Source organism: Mustela lutreola, chromosome 11, assembly GCF_030435805.1.
Source record: "Mustela lutreola isolate mMusLut2 chromosome 11, mMusLut2.pri, whole genome shotgun sequence".
Lineage (NCBI taxonomy): Eukaryota > Metazoa > Chordata > Mammalia > Carnivora > Mustelidae > Mustela > Mustela lutreola.
In genome coordinates, this window is record NC_081300.1 from 92496615 (window position 1) to 92508186 (window position 11572).

The 11572-nt window shown below is 51.3% G+C and overlaps 1 protein-coding gene across 1 annotated transcript in view; it reads right to left on the reverse strand.

The window, feature by feature from the left end:
• The window catches only part of LOC131811001 (2'-5'-oligoadenylate synthase 3-like), a 44808-nt gene that overhangs the window by 14069 nt on the left and 19167 nt on the right, over positions 1 to 11572 (reverse strand). Inside the window, 2 exon segments of the mRNA XM_059138989.1 lie at positions 2111 to 2381; positions 3951 to 4301. Of these exon segments, the coding sequence (XP_058994972.1) occupies positions 2111 to 2381; positions 3951 to 4301 (622 nt within the window).

An 11572-nucleotide genomic window follows, 5' to 3' on the forward strand; every position in this document is an offset into this window, starting at 1 on the left:
AGTGGTTCTCAAACTGGGTGCCCATCAGAATTCTGCTGCCGCGCTAATCTGGTGTACGGGCCCAGGAGGCTCTTAAATCCAGATTAGCTTTGGAGGAGATCTGACAGCCAAGTGGACAGAGCTCGGGCCTCGCTTTTTAACTAAGTTTTTCAGGGGATGCTGATCCCCAGGGACGTCTGAGAAACGCTGGTGTCGGGGGGCAAAGAAGCCTGTGCCCCAGAGGGGAAGGATATCCATAGGGTCACAGAATTTCAATAAGATTTCCCCTCTTGCTGGCTGAGCTCTACTGCTTACAAGCACATTTTACAAAGACATAAACAAGAGGAGCCAGGAGCCAGCTTGTTTCTTTCATTCACTGCCACAGATATTTAAGAATTCCCCAGTAGGTTCCTTCCCCCCAGAAAAGCGATCCTTATCTCGTCCTTCCCCAGAGGGATCTCAGCAGGGAATGTGCAGTTCTGGCGCCATCTAGTGGCAGCATCTTGATACCACATGCGAGGAAGAGTGTGTCATTTTCATACCATCCTTGCAATGCTGGGGTTGAACCCAGCAGAAGGCCCTTTGGCCCAGTCTCCAGCCACCATACTCTGAACAAGAGAGAATATAGGATTTCCTATTAATTGTGAGACACACGAGGTCTCTTCACCTTGACCCCAGACCTTGTTTGGGCTAGTCCCCATCATCTTACAGGCCCTGTAAACTTGCCATTTTGAGCCTGATCTTAGAGTTGGCAAAAGTGGGTAAGTGGTGGAACCAGGATAGAAGTGAGAGCTGCCTACCTTCCAGATGGGTGTGCTTTTCTCTAACTTGGTTACCTTCCCGTGAATGCAAGTCACCGACGGGTGTGTGTGTGTGTGTGTGTGTGTGTGTGTTCATCTTAAAGGCATCCTGGCTTGGGGCTTAGGAGATCTGGGCTTTTGTTTCTAGTTCTATCAGTAACTGGTGTGTGTCTCTGGGACATTCTTTTTCCTACAGTTTCCTGTTTGCTTAATGAGGGGTTTAATTTCAGCTCTAGCATTTAAGTTTGTGATTACATGCACCTGTGCTTGAGACTAAGCTGTCACTAGGCTGAGCTTTATCCTTCCTTCCTATCTACCATCCATCTATCTATCCACCCCTCCTTCCTTCCCTACATCCATCCATCCATCCACCCATCCCTCCATCCATCCATCCAGCCAGCCAGTCATCCACCCATCCCTCCATCCATCCACCCATCCATCCATCCACCCATCCCTCCATCCACCCATCCATCCATACATCCAACCATCCATCCATCCATCCATCCATCCATCCATCCATCCAACCATCCATCCATACATCCATCCACCCATCCCTCCATCCATCCATCCATCCATCCATCCACCCATCCATCCATCCACCCATCCATCCCTCCATACATCCATCCATCCATCCATCCATGCATCCACCCATCCATCCACCCACCCATTCATCCATCCACCCTTCCATCCATCCATCTCTCCATCTATCCATCCACCCACCCATCCATCCATCCATCCAACCATCCATCCAACCAACCAACCATCCATTTGTCCAACCAGTTGCCCATGGAAGGGCAACCAGTTGCCTTGATGTTGACTTGGCCAGAAGGCAGACTCCAAATGCCTGCCCCAGCTGAACTTTTCCCAGATGTTTGCCCCATCCTCTTCCACTAATCAACATTTATTCTAGCCTAAATCCCCAGGGGTGGTATGTGGACCAGCACCAGCAGCAGGGCCCTGGATAGACATACAGAGTCCATGGCCCAGCCCCAATCTCCTGAATCAGAGTCTGCACTTTAACAAGGTTCCATGATGATTTGTGTGCATGTCATTATTTGAGAAACTCTGCTTTAGATTCTGGAATCTAGGACATTTTCTCCAAAGTCATTTAGGAGATGGGGCAAAAGTTCTAGAGAAGAGAGTAAGCCTAGGGCAGGAGGGACCCCCTCTCTTAAAGGGATGTGGCCCCTGGCTTTGGAACATACCAGTGGTGTCTATCCCATCCCCAGCCCCAAGGACCCACATGGCTGTCTGACACCCCTTTCTTAGGCTTTGCTCTCTCAACACCCCTCTCCAGACCAGTGCCGTCCACACACCCAGGAACAACTCACCCAGAGCGTTGTAAGCAGGCAGCACCTTGAACGTGATGTTCTGCGATCTTGTGGACAGCTGGAAGGTGAGCCCACTGGGGGACTTCTGGACCTCCATTTTGGCTGGCATCTTCCTGGTGAACTGAAACTCTGTCAGACACAGCCAGAGCTTGGTGAGGATTTCATCTCGTTTTTTTTCCTGATCCTGGAACTGTTCAAAGTCACTGACAAAGATGACAATCGTCCCATCGGAGTTGCCCCTCAACATGGTTTCCCTGCCATAGGAGCCGCCCTGCCAGTGACAGAGACACAGATGTGAGACTCTGGACCCTCCGGGGCCGCCAGATGCCCCAGCAGGCCTCAGTATTTCTCAAATCCAGCCAAAGCCACGAGTGTCACTAGAGTCTTAACATGGAGTGGCAGGTGTCCTTTTGTCCGCCCAAAGACCCGAACAAGGATGCCCGCCGCAGCACCTCTCACACGAGCCTCGGCGGGAGGCAGCTCAAGCAGCGGTCAGCAGGAGGACGGGCAAAGGTGAGGTCCTCGCACCCTGGGACACTACCCAGCGTCAAACCGATAAACACATGCTCACACGACAACGTACATTTCCTAAACAGGATGCGGTCCAAGAAGCCATGCAGTAAAGCTACACTGGGCAGGATTTCCTTCATATCCAGTAACCAGCCTGTCTGGTTTTCCCAGGACATTTCCGGTCTCAGCACAGAAAACCCTTCGGTCCCGGGCAGACCAGCACGGTGGGTCACCCCACAATTACGCAAAGTTAAAACAACAAACAAACAAACAAACAAACAGCAAAATGAAACTAGGCTGTCAGAAGTCCAGAGAGTGTTAGGGGAGGACTAGGGGTCCCGGGGACTGGATGGAGGGTCCTGGGGCTCTTGGGGCTGGGAACGTTTCCTTTCTCCAACTAGGCATAGGTGACACAGGTGTGTTGTTTGTGGCAATCCATCGGGCTATACACTTAGATCTGTGCCCCTTTCCTATGTTTTATTTTCGTTAGGAAAAACTGAACCATACTGAGAGGCGGTGGTTCAGGGCGCGTGCAACCAAGCAGACTCTTTGGGCTGAAAGCCTAGCTCTGCCTCCAGCTACTAAGTCACTTCCTTGTGCCTCAGTTTCCTCATCGGGGCCAAGGCCAAGGCATGCAAGGTATCCGGGCATCTTTACTGCCAGGGCTGCTGCGCACGCAGGAGACAGATGCCAGGAGGCACGGTGCGTGTGGAGAAATGGGGCTCCGGGGCTGGCAGACCCCTAAGTCCCTACCCTACAGTCCTGGCACTTTCCCCAGCACCTTTTCCTCCCCCTCAAGCCCCGGATCTTCAGTCTCAGCCCTGGGATTTGTACCCCCAGCACCAAACATTTCTACTTGGTAAGACCCACCCCTTCCTGCCATTGAGAAACCACAGAGCCATCTTGGGGTAGTTTCACTGCCATCTCCCAGCCTCAGTTACTGCTCCGTGACATGCGGAGGTCAGAAACGATGACGCAGAGGAATCACAGCTCATTTACCAAGGACTAACTATGCCCCAGGCCCCATACTAAGAACATTATATGCTTAATCCTCATTACAGTCTGAATTTATTCTTCCTCTCCCGTTTTTGAGACTCAGAGACTGAAGCACAGAGAGGTTAAGCAACCTGCCCTGGGGCACACAGCAGTCAAGGCAGAGCGCTCCTACTCCTGGGCTCCATCACCTCCCTCGAGGGTGGGGAGGGCAAGTGGATGTCTTGGTCACCCAAAGCCTGTCACCCGGAAGGCACTCAGCACCATGTCACTCCTCCTTCCGATGGCCACGGAACCTCAGGGTCCCAGCAGCCCAGACCCCCAGCCTTCCACTCACTTTGACCACACTTATCGTGGGGGGCATCTGCTCCGTTTCCTGCAGGATGGCACAGATGGCGTTCACCGTGTCATGGATCTGTCTCTGGCACTCTTCATAGGGCCTCAGGGAGTTCTCAATCAGCTCGTCCAGCTTCTCAGGCTGCACGGAATACAGATGCGACCCCCAGATGCCCATTGCTCCCGCTGGCTGCCGTGGTGTCGGGGGATGGAAGCGAGAGGAGAAGGAGCCACTCCCTTGCCTGCAGACAGGAAACCAAAACTCACAATTGAGAACCAGGAAACTGCAAATGACCGGGGCGAGAAACCGAAACTCACAGAATGCTCCCAGCTGACTTCCTTGTTGAGATTTCTGCCCCCCCCCCCCCCCCCCCCCCGCAGGGTGGGCCGGCCGGTGGTCAGCTCCTCCCCGGGCCTCCTTTCTTTCTTTCTTTTTTTTTTTTTTAGATTTTATCTATGAAAGAGAGCCAGTGAGCAAGAGAGAGCATGAGCAGAGGGGAGAGGGAGAAGCAGGCTCTCTGTGGAGCAGGGAGCCTGATATGGGACTCGATCCCAGCACCCTGGGATCATGACTTGAGCCGAAGGCAGACGCTTAACCAACTGAGCCACCCAGGTGCCTCATCCCTTGTCCTTGTGCTTAAACAGACTCTGGAGCCCCCTTAGGGTGGCTTGGTCTATGCTAGCATGTCCTTGAGCACATTGTCTGCTCTATTTGTGCCTCAACTTGCCCATCTGTGAAATGACATAACAACGGTTCACCTTAGAACCGTTGTTCTAATCGTTGTAGGGTTCACCTTAGAATGGGGAGGAGGCACTTGGCAAATGCTATTTAAGAAGTTGTTAATCAAATCAGCTTTTGCGGGGGACTGAGGTCATCTCCCGGGGCTCTCTCCCTTCTCCGCTCGTTAAAAAACAAAAATCAGTGGCATAAATTTGAAGGTCTAATTGGCTTCATTAAGTGCTTCATAAATGGGGCAGCATCCGATCTAGAAAGTAGAAAGAGCTCCAGAGGTTGTTGCATGATGGTTTTCATCGGGAGGAGGGCAGGGCAAGAAGCTGGTAACAGGAAAAGAGAGGACAGTTCAGACCCCTTTTTGGGGCCCAGGGACTGGGCTGGTTGCGTGTTGTTTATCCTGTAGATGACATCCCTAGTGTTCCTGGGGAGATCTCGGCTGACCCTTCAAAGGTCACATTCCAGGCATAGGTTAAAACTGCAATTAAGGGGGCGCCTGGGTGGTTCAGTGGTTGAGCATCTGCCTTCGGCTCAGGTCATGATCCCAGGGTCCTGGGATCGAGTCCAGGGCCTGGGAAGTCTGAGTCCATGAGAGCAGCGAGGAGAAAGGGATCCAGAGAGGGGGGGATTGGTTTGCTTAGGGACACACAGAAAGGCAAAGTCTGAGCCAGACGCAGGTTCTAATTCTGCTGCTGGGTGATGTGGGACTCAAAGGCAGAAGGAAATGTAGATAAAATGAAACACCTTTGAATCTGCAGCCTGACAAGCTCTTGAGGAGACAGGCGGAGTATGGAGTTCCTCTGGGAAACTCCCAACTGGCTCAATGCTAGTGCTTTGCTAGAGGGAAATGCACCTGAGCTTGACAACGGCAAGGCCTCCAGGATGCTGAGTCTTCTTCAGCATATGAAATCCTCCGGGGGACCCTGGGCTGGCTCAGTTGGATAGGCAGCTGCCTTGGTCTCAGGTTGTGATTTCAGGGTCCTGGGATGGAGCCCAGCATCGGGTTCCCAGCTCAAAGGGAGAGCCTGCTTCTCCCTCTCCCTCTGCCGCTCCCCCTGCTTGGGCTCTCTCACTCTCTCTCTCTTTCAAATTAAAAAAAAAAATCTTTTAAAAGAAAGAAATTGGTTTGGAACTTGCCTTAGTTTTACTTTCCCGAACCCCAAAGAATATAATCAGTCACCCTTCACAATCCCAGGGCAGCCCCTCTTCCTGCCCGAGGTCCTGTCCCCGTGCTTTAATAAAACCACCTTTTTTTGCACCAACGACGTCACAAGAATCCTTTTTTGGTTGTTGGCTTCGGACCCCACCAAACACACCAACATCTCACAGCCACATCCCTGGGCACATAGAGGTCCCAGACTGGTCAGCAGGTGAGAGCGTCATCCCTGGACACATAGAGGTCCAGGACTGGTCAGCTTGCTTGTGGATACTTGTGGGGTCTCAGCACATGTTTGCCTGGCCCAGGAAGGGTGGGACATGGGCCTAGGGTTGCACAGGTCAAAGGGGAGTCAGATGTTCAAGTCCATTCAGAGCTCTATGAAAAATGAAAACCCCCAGATGGCTCCCACTGGCTTTATCCGTCTAGCAATAAAAAATAATGCAGAAGGCAAAAATTCCCTGAGATGTGGGAAAAACAGGGCCCTTCTCTGCTGTGATGATTAATTTTGTGTGTCAGCTTGGCTGGGCCATGGCACCCAGATATTTAGTCAAACCTTATTCTAGATCCTTCTGTGAAGGTTTTTTTTGTGTGTGTGTGTGTGTGTTTTTTCTTTTCCCCATAAGATTAACATTTTAATCAGTAGACTTTGCATAAAGCAGAAGACTTTTCATTACATGGGTGGGCCTCGTCCAATCAGTTGAAGGCCTTCATAGATAAAAGACTGCCCTCTCCTGGGGAAGAAGAAAATTCACCAGCAGGTGGCCTTCAGACTCAAGCTGCAACAACAACTTCTCTCTGGGTCTCCAGCCTCCCCCCGATGGAATTTGGACTTGCTAGCGTTCACGACAGCCAGAGCCATTCCTGAATTGAATCTCCACACTGCACTGGTCCTGTTTCTCTAGAGAATCTTAACTCTCACATCCACCCTGCAAGTGCCTCTCCTTGTCCTTAGGACTGTTCATGCCACATCTAGAGGTAGGCTGGTCAGGGATCAGCAGGCTCCTTTTCTAGAGGAGGACAGGAAGGCGGGCAGAGTGAGATGGGAAATCCCACAGCTCGTCGGTTGTCTGGTTAGGCTCTCACTCCGCAGGACCTGATTCCAAAGTCCAAGCTTTATTATTATTTTTTAAAAATTTTATTTTAAAATAATTTGAAACCCTGAGAAAATGTGCAAGATGCGTATAAAGAAATCCCTTATGCCCTTCCCCCACAATATTCAGCACATCGGTTCCTCATTCTCTCCACATGGACATCTTACCGGTATCACACAGTCTGGTTTGAGTGCGTGTTGCAGATATTGGGCCCGGTTTTTCCTATTTTCTTAAATATTTTATTTATTTATTTGAGAAAGAGAATGAGAGACAGAGCACAAGCTGGGGGGAGAAGCAGAGGGAGAAGCAGACCCAGACTTGGGGCTCGATCCCAGGACCCTGGGATCATGACCTGAGCTGAAGGCAGATGCTCAACCAAGTGAGCCACCCAGGCGCCCCATCTCTCTCTTTTTTAAAATAGACTTTGTATTTTCATTTATTTATTTATTTATTTTTAAAGATTTTGTTTATTTGACAGAGAGAGAGCGAGCACGCACAAATAGGCAGAGAGGCAGGCAGAGAGGGAGAAGCAGGCTCCCTGGGAGCAGAGAGCCCGATGTGGGGCCCGATCCCAGGACCCTGAGATCATGACCTAAGCCGAAGGCAGAGGCTTTAACCCACTGAGCCACCGAGGCGTCCCTAGACTTTGTATTTCAAAATAAAGTTAAGCAGAAGGAAGGCCCAGAGATTTCCTAGAGACCCACTGCCCCCCTACACACAACTTCCACCACTATCAACACCACCCCCACCTCAACTGGAATGTTTGTTTGAACCAATGAACCTATGTTTACATGTCAGTGTTGCCCAGACCTAGTTCCTCTTAAATATTTCAATATGTCTTCCCTAAACATATGGATATCTTGTTACATAAACACAGAGCAGTGATGTGATTTAGAATTTTAAGACTGATACGATGTTATCCTTTCTCATAGCACGGATAAAGAATAGATCCTTATATTCACATTTTAATAGTTATCCTAGTACTGATCTTCACATCCTCCTCCGCCCGCCGTCCTCACCGCACTCCAGGATTGCATGGAGTTGTCGTGGGTCCCAGACGGGACTCCCGGGAAGCGCTGGAGAAGGGACAGTGTCATTTGGGGGGAAAGTTCCCTGTGTCCTAATTATCTGTCTTCGAAGTATCTTGATGATGCACATTGAGTAGCTCCCTGGTTTGTGACCCATTTAGTCTGCTCCTAGGGATGCCCTATTTTACAACCAGCTCTTTAACTCTCTGGGGCTCAGGGCCTGCTGGCTGCCCCCTCAGCCCTACCTCTCACAGGAGGATTGTGTCCACTTGACGGGTCAGTATTGTCTCGTGGCTGATGTCAGTTCAAGGTCCCCCCCATCCCCAGCGCTATTCGGAGGACCGTGACGATATCTTCTATGGAGGGGGCCCCTCGAGCTTCCTACTGAGGCCGGCTCTGCTCACTGGCCTGTTCCTCCTGGCCTCGGTGAAGGTGTCTTCTCTGCTTTTCCATGGGTGATGATTTGGTGGCTCTTCTGGCCTTATGTGACATACCCAGCCCCCGCATGCCCACCTCCCTGACCTTTGAGCCCCATCACCCCCATCCTTCAGGCAATATTGTCACTGAGCTCTCACCCAGCTCTGCTTTTATTCACCGTTTCCATTTTTCTAGAAGCTTTGCTAGCAGCGAGCTTGCCCCTTCTCCTGGGCTCCTGGCCAGGGTATGAAGTCCTCAGTTCCACGTGGGACTTCCAAATCAATAAACTCTTCCTCATCCGGTCTTACACAGGGGGCTCCCTTGGTCAGTGGACCCTGGGGTCCACTCCGACTCACACCCACCTGGCTTTTCTTGGTAGGCGCTGGCTGGGTTTTCCGGCTGTTTGGGGTACAGGTCCATTCGTCCCTTATTCAGCTCAGCATCCCTGGCTGGGCTGTGCTGGGACTTCACCCCAGTTCTAGGACCACTGGGCAGGAGGGGACATGGTGCAGTTCACAGGGCAGGGGGATGATTTATAGAAGAGGGGCATCTTCAGGGTCTTCTTGTAAGGCGGGAGGTGCTAGCTTTTAACGGGAGGGGAGAAGCTCTGAGGGTTCAGAGGAATCTGGGGAGTCCAGATGTTCAGGGTCTCCAGCCCTTATGTCTCCGGGCTGCACGTCAAGATTCCCATTCTTTCCCAAGCAGGATCCTGACCTTAGTTAGCAGACCCGATTACCCGCTAGGGGGCGCTATCATCAAAACGACAGCCAATAGCAGGTGTTGGGGGATATGGAGAAGCCCCCCTCACTGCTGGAGGCGGGGTGAGTGGCACAGAGCCAGGGGACTCATTAGGGTGGGTCGTCACCGTTAAGCCTGGAGTTATCATACAAGCCAGCGAATCCACTCCTGGCTAGATACACCCAAGAGAAAAATACATGTTTGCGTAAAATCCCATGTCATCATTCATAAAGGCCAAAACGTGGAAACAGTCCAAACGCCCACCAGGGACGACTGGGTAAACCGGGCGTGGTCTCTCCACCCAGTGGAATATCGTCCAGTAGCAATAAGGGGGGACCAGGGACGTAGAAGCTCCCACACCAGGCGGACGGACCTTGAGCATGTGCTGCTAAGTGAAAGAAGCCGGACACAAAAGGACAAATACCGTGTCATTTCATTTGTAGGAAGTGTCGATAATAGAGTCAGGAAGCAGATGAGCGGGTGGCCAGGGATTGGGTGGGGAGGGGCCACGGGAATGCCCAGTGAGTTCTGATGGATTTCAGGTTTCCCTTGGGGCTGGTGAGAATGTTCTAGAATCAGGATATCGGATGCCCCTTGTGACATGGCTCACCTGGTGAGTATCCTAAATGCGAACTTTGGGACTATCCCCAAACCGCTGTGCTGTTCCCTTTATAAATCAAGATTCACGGTGTGTGAATTACATGTCAAGGATGATTTTTTTAAAGATTAAGAATTAAATTAAAACATTAAAAAATAAATAAACCTGACACTTTCTTTGGAGTCTTGCTTTGTGCACGTGCTGCCCTTCTGGACCGGGTCCTCATTCTCCCCCACTCTCCAGCCTCAGGAGATGGAGCCTCTGTGAGCTACAGGGGAGGCCCCCTGGCTCTGCAGGGCTCACAATGGCTGATTGATCAAATTTAGCTTTTCGTTGTTTTTTATCCCCTAAGTCTTCCTAGTAAGGTGTTGTTTTTTGGTTTTTTTTTTTTTTTTAGATTTTTATTTTTATTTATTTGACAGAAATTACAAGTAGGCAGAGAGGCAGTCAGAGAGAGGAGGAAGCAGGCTCCCTGCTGAGCAGAGAGCCCGGCTCGATCCCAGGACCTTGGGATCATGACCTGAGCCAAAGGCAGAGGCTTTAACCCACTGAGCCACCCAGGCGCCCCAAGGTGTTTTTTTTTTTTTTTAATTAATATATAATGTATTATTTGCTTCAGGGGTACAGGTCTGTGAATCATCAGTCTTACACAGTTCATAGCACTCACCATAGCACATAACCTCCCCAAAATTTTATTTATTTATTTGAGAGAGACAGAACAGAGAACACGAGCAGGAGGAGCTGCAGAGGAAGAGGGAGAAGGGGAGAGGCAGACTCCTGGGTGAGCAGACAGCCCGATGCGGGGCTCGATCCCAGGACCCCAAGATCATGACCTGAGCCGAAGGCAGACGCTTAACCGACTGAGACACCCAGGTGTCCCCTCCCCCAGTAAGTTTTAATACTGCCTGGGCTACTCTCTCCTCAGAGCTCTTTTTTCCTGCATCATCTGAACTTTCCTTGCACGTGTATGTTTCCTTGAGACCTTCAGTTCCAGAGACAAGCGCTTGTGGGCATTTTGGGGAGTATCTCTAGGATCATTAAATGTAGAAATCAAGTTGGTACTGATATCCATCTAAGGTTATGGCTAAGCCCTCGAAAGTCATGGTGGGGTCACTATGTCAATGTCAGGGTGCTCATTGTCAAAGACCAAGGAGCTAAAGTAGAATAAATCCCTGCAGGGATTAGCCCAGCTCAGGTGACGGACAGGTTCTCCTTACCTCCTGCCTACTGGGGCTACCTCAATTTCCACCATCTCACAACTCCCCTCATTCAAGAGCCATTTTGTTGGCGGGGGGAGCTAGAGTTCATGCCATGAAGATGGGAATTACCCAATTGAGACCCGTCACTGGTTCCACCCAGGACGAGCAAGGTCAAGGCCAGGTCCTCACCTGCTGATGCATGCTTGGCAGGGCAGGTGTCAGTCTTGAGGCCCACAAGCATCAGTCTTGAGCTCTGGGGACTGGTTTGTGCCCTCAAACCAGATGGGGGTGCACAGGAGGTGCTGGTGGGCTTGGCCTCTGAGACTTCCCTATAGTACCATGAGCAGCAGAGGAACTGCTCTTGGGCACAGTCTCCCTCCCAGAGAGCAGAGGAGGGATGCTCTACTTTGTTAGAGCATACCCAGGCACAGGCCATGGGGAGTCAGGCTCACTGAGACCCGTGGGGGGGGGTACGCAGGGGATGCGTTGGGGCTCCTTCCCTTCTGTCTCCTCCTGCTCCTCCCCCTGGGATGGACCACCACCTGCTCACCTGCTCACCCACCCAACAGACATTCACAGTGCATCTGCTGGGGCTGCCATCCCTGACTCGGGCTGTCGGCACTGGGCATCTGCTCCTCCCTGTGCTACAGTGGGTGGGAG